Genomic DNA, 14,992 nt, shown 5'->3' with positions numbered 1-14,992 from the left:
TATATATGTTTTTTAAATTAAAATTTTAAATATAAATAATTTTAAAGTAAAAATATATTTTTTATACTTCTTTTAAAATATTTAAATATAATTAAAAAATCATATGTATAATTTTTATAAAAAAATACAATTATATTAACCGATTTAAAAAGTAATTTTAACTTTATTTATTGTTCTTATAATAATGTTCGTTTAAACACAAAATCCAAACACAAAATGGAACCCCGCGCTTCTGCTTTTCCTACTTCTGGCTCTACTTCTGCGCTAATCCAAACGGCCCTAAGAGATAATGGAGTAATAGGCTATAAAGTATATTGCAGCAAATTTGAGAAAACTCTCTAGTCGCTGTAGAGGCGACGTGCGGCGTGGCTCGGATGAGAGCCATGATGGTGGAATGTGCGGCCTCAATACCTAGTTCGGTATGTATTTACATATTTGCGCGATTTTAAACTGTCGTTCCTGACATCGTATCAAAATGGATTGTTCATAACGTTTTTGTTGATTGTTTGGAGCAGTCTTTAGACAATATATAAAATTCCAGTTCAGATCAATAGGGTCATTGGTGAATTATTTCAGTACTTGTAACCAGTGTTTTGTCAATCAGAAATTAGGGGGAAGATTTACTAAATTGATCAAAATTAAATCTTGTCTTTTTTGCTGAATTTGATGACAACAAATTGCTCGCTAACAAGCAAGTTCCAAGTCCAACGAGTTCCTATCAAGCAAATCCTAGTCAATTGAGTTTAAGACACAGTTCGAGATTTTATTTCAATCGCTTCCTACACACATGGTGATCAAACTGCGAGTCACTTATTTTGTCAAGCTTCAGCTAGTTAATTGTAGTAGTTCTATGGCGACCTGTGTTTACCTAATGATCAAGTCATTGATTCCATCTACCATTTATGCTACCAACCCACAGGGGATCCTTCTGATGGCAGTTTCCTGGCAAACTCCTACTTGCTTCTAATTTTGATAGGTGTCTAGATTTTGTTCAGGTTCATCCAAGATATATTCTCCATTTCAATGCATATACGCTTCTTAATTTCTAGGGTATTCCTATCTTTATCCAATCTGTAAGTATATTTCTTGATATTAATCAAATCAATGAGGAATCTACTCCTATATATACGGGGATGGACAGATAGATAGAGCTTAAGTTTTTTATTTCAAGTTTTTCAGCTCCCTAAAGTTCTCATTTTGATTTCTTTTAGATCATATTGTAAGAGAACTGCATTTGTGTTTTATATTTCTTCATCTTATGCACTCTCCTGGCTTGATCTTGCTTAAAAATCGGTGTTTTACAAACGAACCAAACACATTGAAGTTGACTCTTGACTGTCACTTTGTGTGTATTGAGAGACATCGTTGTGTTATTCTTCTTGCTTATTTGTCAATTACTCATCAACTCACCGATATCTTCACTAAGGCAATGGACTCTCAAACTTTTGCTTACTTACGTGGCAAGTTGGGCATCTTGACTCTCCCTGCTCCAACTTGAGGGGGGTATTGGGTGTATCCACACATAATCCATACATAATTAGATAGATATGTGTATATATTTTATTTATTAGACAGGTATGTATATATAGTTTATGTATTGGATATATATTAACATTTGATTCTCTATGTTAAGATTGTTTTTGTTTAATGCCATATAGTGCTATCATAATATTTTTGTCTATTCTAACGGTATTTGTTTATATGTATGTTTGCAAGGAGATCATAAGCATTATTCCAAACCTCTTGTTTTCTTCAAGTACTTACATCAAGTTTTACTTTCTTATTAGTTTAGAGATATAGCTTTAAGTTGTTGGATATTGTGATTGATTAAGTGCAACTCTATCAGATTAGCTATGATATGTCCCTTTTTGAAGATTGGCACTTTCAAGTTCTTGTCTCTATTCCCCGAAAAGTGGCAAAAGTTTTAAAATTTTCCCCTATTGATAACTTCTTATGATGGAAAATATTTTATAAAACAAGAAATAGGGTGGAGAAACCAACAAGATTCAAATGAATGTACCAAATTGGAATTGAAAATTTCCCCTATATTACAAGTGAAATTTTCCCCTATATTGAAATTTTGCTTGCATATATATTTCAGTGAATGGTACAAATTGTTAATACTGCAAAAGGTATGAAGGTCTTTGAGGGTTGCAATGGAAGAGAACTGTAAAAATGGGAAAGAGCGGAAGAAAGGAACAAGAAACAACACACTGGGGAACAAAGAAAACTGAGAAAACGGATGAAGAAAGAGCAAAACAGAAATAGGAAAAGGATGACAACACAGAAAATTGGAGTTAACTGCCTGGTTTTCTTTGTATTATGTTGTTTCACCCATTATTTTCCTTATACTTCATGTGTTGTTCAATGAGCATCATGTTATCGGAGCTTGAATGGTAAATGACTACTTTACAGTTTCTTGTTAACTTCATGTGAACAACCACCAATGTGGTATAATCCTGTTATTTTTTATTTTTTATTATTTTGTACTTGTAATTTATTTAATTCTTTTTTGTATGGTGATGTAGCCATATGGTCATTAGTCCATTTAGGGTGTGTTTGTTTGGGGGTTTGGATTTTGAGTTGGGATTTGAATAGTAAAAATTTTGAATTTGAATAGTTGTATGATGTGATATAAATAGGTGTTGATGTGATGTTTTGAATGTAAAATTGATTTTTAGTATAATATAAAAAATGAAAAATAGGTGTTTGATTTGATGTTTTTGGGGGGAAAAAATTGGATGAATAGTAGAAATCTTATTAAATCCCCCAAACAAACACACCCTTAGTGTTGCACGCTGTTAATAGGTCAAGCATCTTACAGGTTAATAGTATATAATGTATAAGTAGCTGGTATGATATTTTATTATTCATCCATATATTTAGTTTCTTACTTTTTTTTTTTGTCCCTAAAAATATTACCCTTACAACAAAGACTTACACAGCTACTCATCTCAGTGCTATGCATTCGTGTTCATTTATATGCTTGTATGTGCCTGACAATGGTAACATGTTGTGCATAAGAGCATTTGTATTCTGAAGTTTGAAGTGCTTCCCATCAGAAAGCTCTTATCTTCCACGGAGTACTTCTACCTATTTTCAAGTAAGGTTTCTAATTAAATGCACTAAGAGATTATTCTGGCTATTCAACTCCTTTTCTCTTGCTTCTCTCTTTTCTCTAATTTCTGTTGCAGGTGAATGGAATTTCCATCATCATGCCCTGATACTCAGAAACACATATTTAGATGCAATTGTGGGCTTCGAATTCACTTACTGAGCAAAGATTTATATTCGCCATATAATGAGGTAAATTGATAATCTGTCTTCCCAGTCATGTATGCATTTTATGTGAATATTTTTCTTATTTGGGTGCAGAAAAGTCTCAACTGTACTAATATTTTTTGTTCGAACAATATATATCTTTTAAGTTGACCAATGTTATTAATTTGATTGGCAGAGTACGTGCAGTAACATTTTTATTACCTATGGCATCATTAATCTATTATTTTTTTTAACCCTTGTATGTATTTTATTGTTTTCCTCTCTGGATTTTGGCTTACAAATTTTATACAACTAGATTGTAGATGTTTTCTTAAATGGCCTAACTTTTTTTTGTCATAATCCACGGCTTTTTTTTTGTTGGCACATTCATTACTCTTGCTACATCCTTACAATGTTGGGTAAGCTCTCTTTTCGTTTCATTTTTCCATGGTTAATATCTTGACAGGCTGTTATGGATCAACTGCAACTGCAAGCACCGGCAACAATGGCCCCGGTACCGCTGCGTGTCTATACACGATGCGGGAAAGGGCATTTTGGTCTAATCGTTGCATTAATTATTATGTTAGAATTGCAAATTAGTACTTAATCTTATTTACAATTAGATTTATGAGTTGATATAAATAAATGGTATTTAGGGTTAGAGGGGGTTATCAAAGAATTAGTGTAAGGCGGCTACTGCTGACAAAAGAGATCAGTTCTTCTTCTATATAATAAAATTGGTTCTTATTGTTCTTGTTTCTATTACTGGCACAAGCACAAGTCGATACAGGTTTTTATTCATTGATTGCAATAGATTAACATTTTCTTATTTGAGTTAAATGTATCAGAAAAATTTACCGGTAGCGTACGAGCATGTAGTAGGGTCAATAACTTTGAACTTAATCCCAAACTGTCATAGGAGCTATACTAACATTTTTTTTCAAATGACTAAAATCGTATGTAAGTTGTATAAGATAACATTTTGAATTTTCCATCAGTCAAATGGTTAATTCTTTATGTCTTATCAGTTTCTTGAAATATTATTAGTTAATGATAATATATAAATGATTATTATGCTCAATGTGTACTTTTATATTGACTTAAATTATTTTTATTGTTTTTGATTTCATAATTAGTTCATTTCTTTTTTACAACTATCTATAAGAACGATATGAATCTAGAGTTGCTGTTATTTTAGTAAGTCAATATCAATGATGTAAACTTTGTATATGTGATAGCTGGAACCACAGATGATTTTGACAGATAGCCACAAACATTTTGAAAGTAAGTGGTCAGTTTTCAGCGGATACATCTATGCAGCTGAATTTTTTTTAAATAAATTACTTTGACAACATTTGGTGATTCAATAAAGTTGCCTGGAAGCAGAAAGTATAGAACATGCTAATCAATATGTATGAATCAAGATCTGAATTTTATCAAAGCCCATAAGCATCAAACACTGATGTCGAAATCTGGACTATGAACTAAGTTTGAGAACTACCCCTACTAATTTAGTCATCCAACAAAGACTTTGGTTTCTTGGTGATATCGCCTTCTGCATCCCTACCTAACGGCGGTTAAAGTTATTGAGAGAAATAATTATATCTGACAATATCACGTGAAAGTAACTTATTTTGTCGCATGTCTCTCGTTTTTCTTGCCAGCAGCTTTGTTGTGCGTGCATTGTTTAATCACCAAATTTAAGTCATTAGCAGAAACTCAGTAATCATTTCATGAGCTGCAATTGATATATTGAGTGATATAGGAATAACCTTTTATGGAGCTTTGATAATTAATAGACATTCACTTATGCAATATGTTTATTATTGCATTATGCATAGAGTGTACATAACTGATTTTAATGTTCAGAGAATAGATGGAATTAGACTATAAATGATGCATAAAATTTGAAATGTGTAAACGGTCGAATCAATCATGGCAGTACACGACAGTCTCTTATTCCTGTGCCTCAAGGAATCTTTCTTTTCTTTCTTTTTAAGAAACTGCATTTATTTCTTGCGGTTATACTTGAGTCAGACAGGAATTAACACGAGGTGTCGGTTGGTAATATGAGCTGTAGGGGCCCACCAAATGCCAGCCGGGTCTCATTTTCTTATATCATTATATAACATGCTATTGTGCTGCATCTTTCCTGCCACCCCATAGAACAGCCGGGATGGGAGATGAGAGTGGTGGTGCACTACATCAGCTATCACAGGTTTTTCCAGATGAAATCATTGTTGAAATTCTGGCAAGGCTACCAGTGGAGTCTCTCCTGAGATTCAAATCTGTTTCAAAGTCGTGGCTCTCTCTTATAGCTACGCCTGATTTTATGAAACAACATCACAAAACTGCAGCACACAATGGTGAGTACTCTTGCCTCCGATTGATTGGTATCTTTGAACATCCTCACAACCATTTCAGAGAGTATTCCCTCCATAGCATGTTGCATGAACCTGAAGTTGATCCATTAATTATGGATTATTCTGGGGATGATGATAATTTGCCTATGCGGATCGTGGGTTCCTGTCAAGGGATAATCTGCATTGCCTTTGGTATGGAGCATTTTGTTCTGTGGAATCCCTCAATTAAGAAATACAATTATGTGCCCTCCATAGCAGAAAGCTTGAGCGGGTATGGTTGCTATGTGAAAGATGGGTTTGGGTATGTGGAATCAACTGATGATTTTAAGATTGTGGCTATTTTCTACTGCATGTTTATTGATGGTCCGTATACAGTGCATATCTACTCTCTAAAGACTAATGAATGGAGGAACATTGAAGGTTTCAGTATTGGCACTCCATTGGACGATTCAGGTAAGTATGCCTGCGGTAAGATCCACTGGCTAGTGGATTGTGATGGTTCCTTGGATATTGTTTCCCTTGATTTAATTACCGAGAGCTATGCTAGGCTGGGGGCGCCCCCCAATGAAGCTACACAGCCGGCTGTTAGTCGAGGCTGTGATGGTACTTGTGTGACTCTGGGATTGTTTTCTGGGCTACTTTGTGTGCTGTATGATGATCACAGGTCGCGTATGGATCTCTGGGTTATGAACGAGTATGGAGTGACCAGCTCTTGGTCGAAACTATTTGTACTCCCTCATCTGGGTGCTCCTGGATATTTCCCTCACATGCTGCGCATCTGGAAATTGAACGATGGAAATATCTTCCTGTCGTATGGTACTGCCGTAGCTGTTTACAATCCCAGGATCAGAGGATGGGCTGCTCCTCAAATCAATGATGTTGGTTCTATTTATCAAGCGGATTTCTATGTTGAGAGCCTGGTTTCACCTTGCAATGATGATGATGACGACGACGACGATCCTGACGATGCAGAAATGTTTGAAGAGATGGGCCTCTAGAGAAAGGATTCATATGCTTATTTACTATAATAATTAGTATAATTGCTAGTATTCTCTGTACTAATCTGCTAGTGTTGCTCACTGCTTGTTTGTTAGACCTCTTGGTATTTCTATGCATTAAAACTATTGTACTTTGTGGTATTTCTATGCATTAAAACTATTGTACTTTGTTTTCCCTATGTATGTGAACTGTTTGTTGCGGTTATTTTGTGATGGCTATGCTACTGCGTGCTTTATATTTTTCCTTTGCAGGGATGCTTTGTTTTCTTTCTAGCTGCGGTTAAGTTCATATTCAAGAATTGTTTGTTATACACTATAAATACAACCAAACTTACACAACTTTGTGACAAAATTTTGATTAGTGTGACTTTTCCGTCGAGTCTCAGGTCACTTGCACTCACGTAATTTTAGAGTTTTATTTTAGTTTTAGAATAACAAATAATCTAACAAAATTGAGATAATAAATAACAAAAATATGGATAAAATTAAGATTTTGTACATCTATATATACTTATTTTTAAAAATTGCATTCTTTTTATTTATACTAATTTTTTTTATTATTATTATTATTTGATAAGTAATGATTATAAGAAGAATACCGTAAGATTAGAAAAAAAAAAAAAATATTGAAAAGCTCGCTTATCGTTCATGATTAGTTGTTTTTTTAATGCAACCGTGAGATTTACAATCAAATATTTGTAGTTCAACTATAATTTTATAGAACGTGACATTTCTTTGGTTCGGTTTTTTTATCTTAATTTTTTTTAAGTTTGTTATTTTTATTGGTTGATATAGTGGTGATATAATCGTATTTATATGCATTATTCAATAACCCTTATACACAATTTTATTATAGTAGATTTTGTTTTTTAATATCGTATTTTTTTTTCATATTTTAATTGCAAATATAATTTGTTATCGTCCCTCACGTTCTTATCAATAGATTGTGTTTTTGTATTTTTATAATAGTGAATTCTAATAATATTTTTTTGATTAATTTTAAAAATTTTAAATTTGATTATGCATAAATTAACCATCTTATTATATTGATTAGACTTTTATCGTTATGTATTTACTTTTAGTTTCTACTAATAAATTTTAATATTCATTTCATGATGTAACAAAAAATAATTAAAAAAAATCAAGAAGAAGCAAAAATGTTTATTGTAATTTTTTTTAAAATTTTATTATATACGTATTTTTTTGAAAAAATTGATTTGGTTTTTAGTATAATATTTTAGTAAATCTTTCAATTTTATAGATTATGTTTAAATTTTAATTTTTTAATTTGAAATAATATTTAAAAAATTCATATAAAAAATTATGATAAATTTTAATCTATAAAAATTTTATTTTTATTGTAATAATTATATTTTTATTGTATATATATTTTTTAATTATTTATTTCGTTATTCTTATATTTTTATTTTTATTGTGTATGTTATTTTTTAAATTAATGCGATTCTAGTAATATATGTTATATATATATATAAAACTATAAATATTATTTATTAAAAAATATTAAATTATAATATAATTTAATATAAAGGTTACAACTTATTATTATATTTTTCACAAAACAAACAAATACAGTATTTCTATTAAGTCTATGAATATAGATAATTTGAATTTGAAATTGAATTTGAATTACAATTAAATTAATTCAAAATTTACTTAATAAACTCCCTCGTCCGTTATAAATGTTACTATTTTCTATTTTCGTTTGTCTTAAAATAAGGTTACCAATTGTACTACGTACTTAACATAATAAATAGCCTTTTAATTTAAAATATATTACACAAATGCCATTAATTTTATATTACACCGTACTAATAGTATAGGAGTATTTTTGTCTTTTTTTACTATAATTTAATATAATACTAATATTAAAAATGTACAAAAAAATCAAATATAATCCTTCCAATGGGACGGAGGAACTATATAACTTTACAAAAATATTATTAATAAATAATGTATTTGCAAGTCAAAGTGAAATGCGGGAATAAATTAACAATTTTAAGAGAACGAACGATTCCCTTCATGTCCAAACGACATCGTATCGTATCCCCTTTCATCCTCCCATCCATCTTCTTCGCGTGCCATTATTTGCAGTCGCAGATCAATAGATTCACAACCCTGTTTCGTTCCGCCTCTGCAAAATGGAATCCCACCGAGCTTACATTCCAGCCTCTCTTCTAATCCTTTCTCTTATCTCTTTCCAATTCAAGGTATGTGTTTTCTCTCTTTCTCTGCGCTCGGGTTGATTAGTTTTTGCTTTGTTAGGATCTTTCAATAAAATATAAATTTCATTGATAAAAAAGAGATGCAATTTTGTTAATCTCAGGCGATTTATGGGGATTCTACGGTTGCTTTCGTTGACAGCCCCACGCGACAGTATTTTCGCCAGTCGTCGGCCAAGGTACTCATCTGGATCTTGGATGCTGGTTTAAGTATGCGATGATTATTAGCCATCACTTCTTGCGTTGTTATAAGGTTATCGAGGTTTTGCTTGAAAGATGGAGAGTTGTGGAGGGTGATTAAAATTCAGGGAAATCGTATTGCGATATTGGTGTAATTTATTGAAAAATAAACCTGCACAGAATATTTCAATTACCTGGATTTGTTAATGGATGCATTTTTGTTTTGGAATGGTGCCAAATTGAGTAACTTTTAGCTTGAAACAGTCGAAAAATCTTTACTATCAGTAAATTATAAGATTGATGATTGCTTTTCAGTTGTAAGGATTAGCCTTTTTAGGGTTCTCTCCGGAGAGGTTAGGGTGCCAGATTGCCAGTAATGAAAATTTCAGCACCTACTTAATCAAATGATGACCATAAATTTCGATGGTTTCTAAAAGCACAGTGCGAATTGTTGAGAGACACTCGAAGTCCTCTTTTCCTTCTGTTTGATGCCCCTTTCGATTTGTTGTTTGCTGTTGGAGTTCGTTATACAACAGCCTACCGTTTAAACTCAGAGATAGACATGTACATATTTCTATAGTATATGAAGAAAAGTTCATAATACATTCTGAAATTTTCATCAACATGAACTAGCTTGTGTAAGTGGTGGCATGAATATATGTGAATATAAGAATACACATGATTTGTAAACAATCACATGTATATATTCTAATAATTGAAAATTCATATGATCTATCTAAACAACTTACTATTACCTTGCAATAGAGATTCCTATATTGCATGAATATTTTATCCTTCTAAAAATCACGAACGATAACAGCAACAATAGAAAGCAGACCATCAATAAAACTCAGATAGAGCCAAAATCAGTAGAAATTTAACATCTCTTACGATAACATTCAACAATGTGAATCAGACCTTCAGCAAAATTCAATTAGAACACACACTTAAGTTCAAACCATATACAATGAAAAATTCATTATCATGTTCGGAAATATTCAAGAATGTGAATTAGTAATTTAGTATAAACTCTGAAAGTGGTATTGATATATATGAGTAAAAGAATATTACTATGAGTTGCAGGCTATTGTGTATATTGTAATAACTGGAATTCATGTAATCTATCAATAAAGCTTACCAGTGTTCTGCAATTTAAATTTCTTGTCTGCAATCTGCATTAGATTATCCACTTGTCAATAAAATTCTACTGGATTTAATCTTTTCCAGTGGTTTTATGTGAACGATATTTCAAACTCGAACCATGAACTGCTTAATCGTTTTTCTTCTCTGTTTATCTGCCTTCCTGTATGTAATACTATGGATTTAAGTAGATTAACTTACTGAATTACCCTCAATTTAGTCTTAACAAACACATGTATTCCATGTGTGTGAAGTTGTTGGTTAGATTTAGTTGTGCTAAGATCAGTAGATCAGAACCCTAACCCAACCAGGTTCCCTGTTTTTCCAATCTGATCAATTTTGCTCTTCTAAATGCTGGAAAGGTGCTGAAATATTGGTGTCAAATTCTTTTGAAATAAATAAATAACAGTAATACAATAATTATTATTATAATAATTGAAGTCTACTGCATTCTCTTTGGTTCAAAATATATTTACTTTATCACAAGTCTCTGTATTCTGATGGGTTATGAGATAATTGGTATATGCTTAGTTACCGGTGTTTGGTGCCATATGTTTTTGAAAATATCATCGCCGAGCATTTCTTTGTTTGGGGAAACTCAAGCGAATGAGGAATGTTATAATCCATCGTTGTGCCTTTTGTGGTTATATGGTGATTGTAGTGTTTTCATAGCACTCTTATTCTATGGCTACACTGTATATTATAGAATATATTGATCTGTCTACCTGCAACTGCAATGACTACTGATAGTAACTTCAATTATAATCACATAATTAAAAGCCCAGGTTTCCATTTTCTCCTGAAAAGACATTAGCTTTGAGCAGTACAAGTTTGATGCCAAAACAAATGCATAGAAAAAGTTCTGCATAGGACAAGGATTTCAAAGAATGGTACCTAGGGATCCTCTGTTGTAGTTAAGTAGGACACATTTCAAATATAAATACAACATGCTTCCATTGACATCTTTCTTGAGCGCACATGATACTTGCATATCTGGTTTCATTTTTGTCTTATTGATGTAGTTTGTTATAAATTTCTTGAAATCCATGGTTATTTCTGGAATTGTTTTTTATTTTTATTCGAAAATATTTTTTTTATAATATATACTAAGAAGATGTAGGAGGGACATATGCTGAAGACAGATAGAGGCTAGGGAATAAAATATTTGGGCAGACATTAGGACCTAAAGAGTGGACTAAAGTTACAAGTTACAGACAACCGGCAATTATTACCTCAGTATTTTCTACTGGCCAGCTTTAAGAAATGATTCATATGTTCTGGTGTTACATAACTATGATATCAGTTCTAATAGAAATGGGAAATGAGGTCCAAGCATACCCATTTGCTTATATTCTAGAAAAAAATTTCAGCACTATGCAGCACAATGCTCTTCTTTTTATTTTTTTTTACAAAATTATGATCTCTCGCATTTCTCAAAGTTGACCCACTTAAAATCTTATATCTTTATCTCTCTCCTAATAACTACCTAATTTATATTTATAAAATATTTTATTTTTACAAAATGGCCTACATATAAATATATTATTGAGGTGTATCACTCAACACATTTTAAATATATTTTCAATCAAATATATTACATCATATCTCAAAACTGATCCAAATATCAACTTATTCATCTCATTTAAAAAGATTTCAAAACCAAAAACTATCCAACATCCATACAAAGGGTATGCTTTTTTGGGTTTGTGCTTTGGTTCGTACGTTAAAAAGTTGTTTGATGTAACATTTTGTATGAAAAAAAAATAAGAATACATTTTTATAGGGAATTGTGAGGTTGCATGGTAAAGAAATTGAAAATTAGAAAAAACTCAAAGAGAACCATGCCAAACCCATTAGTCTTATTATTATTATAATTTAAATTTTCATTCATTTGAAACATTTTGCTGGTAAATGTGCTAAGTGTCTTATTTGTGCAGATTGATTCATTTTCTCCCAATGAAATAGGAGCTATTGCATCAGTATTGCTGGGCTTTGCACCCTCTTCTGAACTTTCTGATGCTAGCTCATCCAAGGTATTACACACCCCTCCACCCCCCCCCCCCTCTCCCCCTTTGAATCTTTTTCAGCTTTACTGTCCACGTTTACTGGCTGGCAATTTTTGTAGCTAAACAACCTGCTGATGCCTAATCCATTTGATAAACCTCGTGCATTGTTGATGCTTGAAGTTACAGGAGTTGAAGGTATGCTGCTTCAACTAAGGATCTGCATCTATAATAACTAGTGTGTTAATGGCGTCATGTACTTTTTTGTGTACAGATTCTCAACATCTTTCGGATTTGGCTCAATCACGATTTACTAGTGCTATGAGAATCAAGGTTCAAGGAAATCAAAGAGTGGAGATTCAGCTGCCAGGTTACCAACCTTGTGATTAGTAATATATTGCAAATTACCTTATTATCTGAAATACTCAATTGTCTACTATATCTTATGGATACAGATGAAGTGTCTCTGTTCTCATTGAATGGAGCATCAAGCCTTGCTGACTGTTCAGAGAAAGAAATAAGTGATTTTGTTAGTGATGATTCACTCTTAATCCATTCATCATCCAGCTTCATCTTATTCATGTCTTTTTGTTTATTTGTTTCTTTTTCTTCCCTTTGATGTATGTTTTGTTAAATTAGGCATTTTGGTTGGGTGGATCCTATGTAGAAGATGTGTCCAAACCATTGAATGGAGAGTTGGTCATTCCAACGGATGATGGTGCCTTCTTGAGACTTCATTTGTCAGAGGTTCTTATAATGATTGATTTCTGCTTTGCCATCGATTTATTTGTACTTGGAAATGAAGTGTTTCTGAGTTGTTTATTTCAAGAGTATGCTGGATAAGATTTGTTACTAAATTTGACAGGCAGCTGACAAGGAGTTTGCTACCAGTCTTGTGTCTCTGATAACTAATATAATAAGGGCCAAGGAGATGCATGCAGTCTTGGCAAAAGGTGAGAACCGTCCAGCTGAGATAATTGTTGGGAGATTCGATGGAGTCCAGGTATTGTTACACTTTTTTAGCTATAATCATTTCAAAATCCTCGTCTGTTACTCTTCTTAAACTTTATAGTTTGGCTACACATGATTGTGCAGCATTGCGTTCCCCTTCTCTAAATTTCAGCAGCTCTATTAGTCTCTTTGAATACCATTTGCACCTGTTCTTTGCAAAAGTTATGTTCAAAACTATTTATTTGTTTCAGGGAACTTTTTGGTTTATAAAAATTTCCACGTGATATGTAGCTGTAAGATAAATGAATGTGGTCTACAAATACTGAGGTTTTTAGAAATAGTTTTCATCGAGTCAATTGTGTATCTTCAGGGTATGGAAACTTCTTTGCTCTGATTTTGAGTTTGAGAAAACAGAAATTTCAGATACTGAGTTTTTTTGTTGTGCAATTATAACAGGCCTTAAAAGTTCGTTATGGAAAAGATGGTATTGCTCAAAGTGGCTTGGAAGTATTGCTTAAGTCCATCTCAAAGGCATTTGATTCCTTGCTGGAAGCATACCAAGGTTTTATATTCTTTTCTCTAATACTGATGCTCGTTTTTATGTTTGGTTCCATCTTGTATTGTTCTCTGTTGGCGTAGTTTAATGTTTCCGTGTATACACTCCACTCCACTGCGCCAATAGATCCTCCCATGTCCCGCATTTGAAGTGTGATAAATTACTTTGTATGTATTTTGCTTGAACTAGTCGAATGGTTTTCTGTCTGTTCAATTTTCCCTAGGATTGATAATTTGCAAAAGAATTGTTTTGTTTCTGTATAGTTCAATAAAATATTATCACTCTGAGTTTTTTTTTGTCTTCCCGGCCGCATTTTGTCTTAGAAATGAATATTTATAACTTTCTGCTTGGTAGGAGAAATTGTTGGAGTTATTGCCCAAGGTGGACCATCTGAATTAGAGCTGGAGAATAGGTTCCGCGTCACTATATCACCCCGATCATCGCCACGTTGGTTGCAGGAAACAACAGCCCCGATGGCTAATATAACTGAAATTGCAGAAATTGTTTTCGTGAGGAGGACATTAGCCTGGATAACAGGAATCATTCTCGTAATTGCGACTCTATTGGGGGTAACGTTTCTTTATATTGATGTCTGCTGCTTTTGCCCGAGAATCAACAACTGATTATGTCTGATGTGCTGCAGATCCACTTTCTGATGAACATGCCACTCACCAAGGACACACTTCTATATTCCAATGTCAAGCTCGACTGATCTCTTCGACCGAGACTCGTTCCGCCATTGAACTATATTCCACAGGGATGAAATGTTTTTTATTTCTGGATTGGTTTGTGTTTTCTTTGTGGAAATGCTTCTATCATATCAGATCATCATCATCGTTCAGGTTTTTGGTTGGTTAAATTTTTTATCGATTGAGTAGCTGCTGCAGTGAAATCTCGGATGGGCGGTGTAGAGGTGGTACTGCATATAATATTCATATTGATATATGTATTACCGTGTAATAAATTATCGATGGATCGATCTTAGAATCGATGTGATGATGATATTTCCTGTATTAGTAGAGGGAGTTTGGTTTGTTATACGAAGCTAGTCCTACTCATATACTCCCTTAGTCCTATCAAATGTTTATTTATTTATTTTTATATAAATAATGTGCTTATATAAGGCTAGTGGGGAGCCGGTCGAAGCAATAAATTAATTATTTTGTTAATTTTTATTTACAAAATATGGTATTAAATAGGTAAATTTGGATTAAAATCCCTGTCAATAATATACTTGCAATTCAGTCCCTATTAGAAATTAGTTAGTCTGCAGTCCTACTTTATGAATTAGGTTTGTTAT

At 32.7% G+C, this 14,992-nt stretch overlaps 2 protein-coding genes across 4 annotated transcripts; both read left to right on the top strand.

Annotated features, from left to right (window-relative positions):
* The first annotated feature begins 224 nt into the window (after positions 1-224).
* On the top strand, positions 225-6,793 carry LOC127252796 (F-box/kelch-repeat protein At3g23880-like). 3 transcript variants are annotated; one of them, XM_051277114.1, is made up of 2 exons: positions 225-419; positions 2,141-6,793. In XM_051277114.1, exon 2 carries the CDS (start codon positions 5,438-5,440, stop codon positions 6,620-6,622), a length of 1,185 nt encoding a protein of 394 aa, XP_051133071.1. In that variant the 5' UTR covers positions 225-419; positions 2,141-5,437; the 3' UTR covers positions 6,623-6,793. The 3 variants fall into 3 exon arrangements, with proteins under 3 accessions (XP_051133071.1, XP_051133072.1, XP_051133070.1); XM_051277115.1 differs by having other exon boundaries at positions 2,133-6,793; XM_051277113.1 differs by having other exon boundaries at positions 2,102-6,793.
* Positions 6,794-8,663: 1,870 nt separating this feature from the next.
* On the top strand, positions 8,664-14,752 carry LOC127252995 (uncharacterized). The gene is made up of 11 exons (XM_051277389.1): positions 8,664-8,850; positions 8,967-9,041; positions 12,120-12,215; positions 12,308-12,383; positions 12,460-12,555; positions 12,641-12,714; positions 12,825-12,932; positions 13,051-13,188; positions 13,593-13,698; positions 14,047-14,261; positions 14,336-14,752. The coding sequence occupies exons 1-11, from the start codon at positions 8,782-8,784 to the stop codon at positions 14,402-14,404; spliced, it is 1,122 nt and encodes a 373-aa protein (XP_051133346.1). The 5' UTR covers positions 8,664-8,781; the 3' UTR covers positions 14,405-14,752.
* Positions 14,753-14,992: the final 240 nt, after the last annotated feature.

The sequence above is a fragment of the Andrographis paniculata genome, unplaced genomic scaffold (assembly GCF_009805555.1).
Source record: "Andrographis paniculata isolate CXL003 unplaced genomic scaffold, ASM980555v1 Contig49END, whole genome shotgun sequence".
Classification (NCBI taxonomy): domain Eukaryota; kingdom Viridiplantae; phylum Streptophyta; class Magnoliopsida; order Lamiales; family Acanthaceae; genus Andrographis; species Andrographis paniculata.
Note: the sequence above shows the minus strand (reverse complement) of the source record. Positions and strands in the feature narration are given on the sequence as shown.

Coding starts and splice junctions, on each gene's coding strand:
- LOC127252796 (XM_051277114.1), top strand. CDS start 5,438: ATGGGAGATGAGAGTGGTGGTGCACTACATCAGCTATCACAGGTTTTT.
- LOC127252995 (XM_051277389.1), top strand. CDS start 8,782: ATGGAATCCCACCGAGCTTACATTCCAGCCTCTCTTCTAATCCTTTCT. Junction 9,042..12,119: donor TTCGCCAGTCGTCGGCCAAG/GTACTCATCTGG, acceptor TTATTTGTGCAG/ATTGATTCATTTTCTCCCAA. Junction 12,933..13,050: donor TGAGACTTCATTTGTCAGAG/GTTCTTATAATG, acceptor TAAATTTGACAG/GCAGCTGACAAGGAGTTTGC.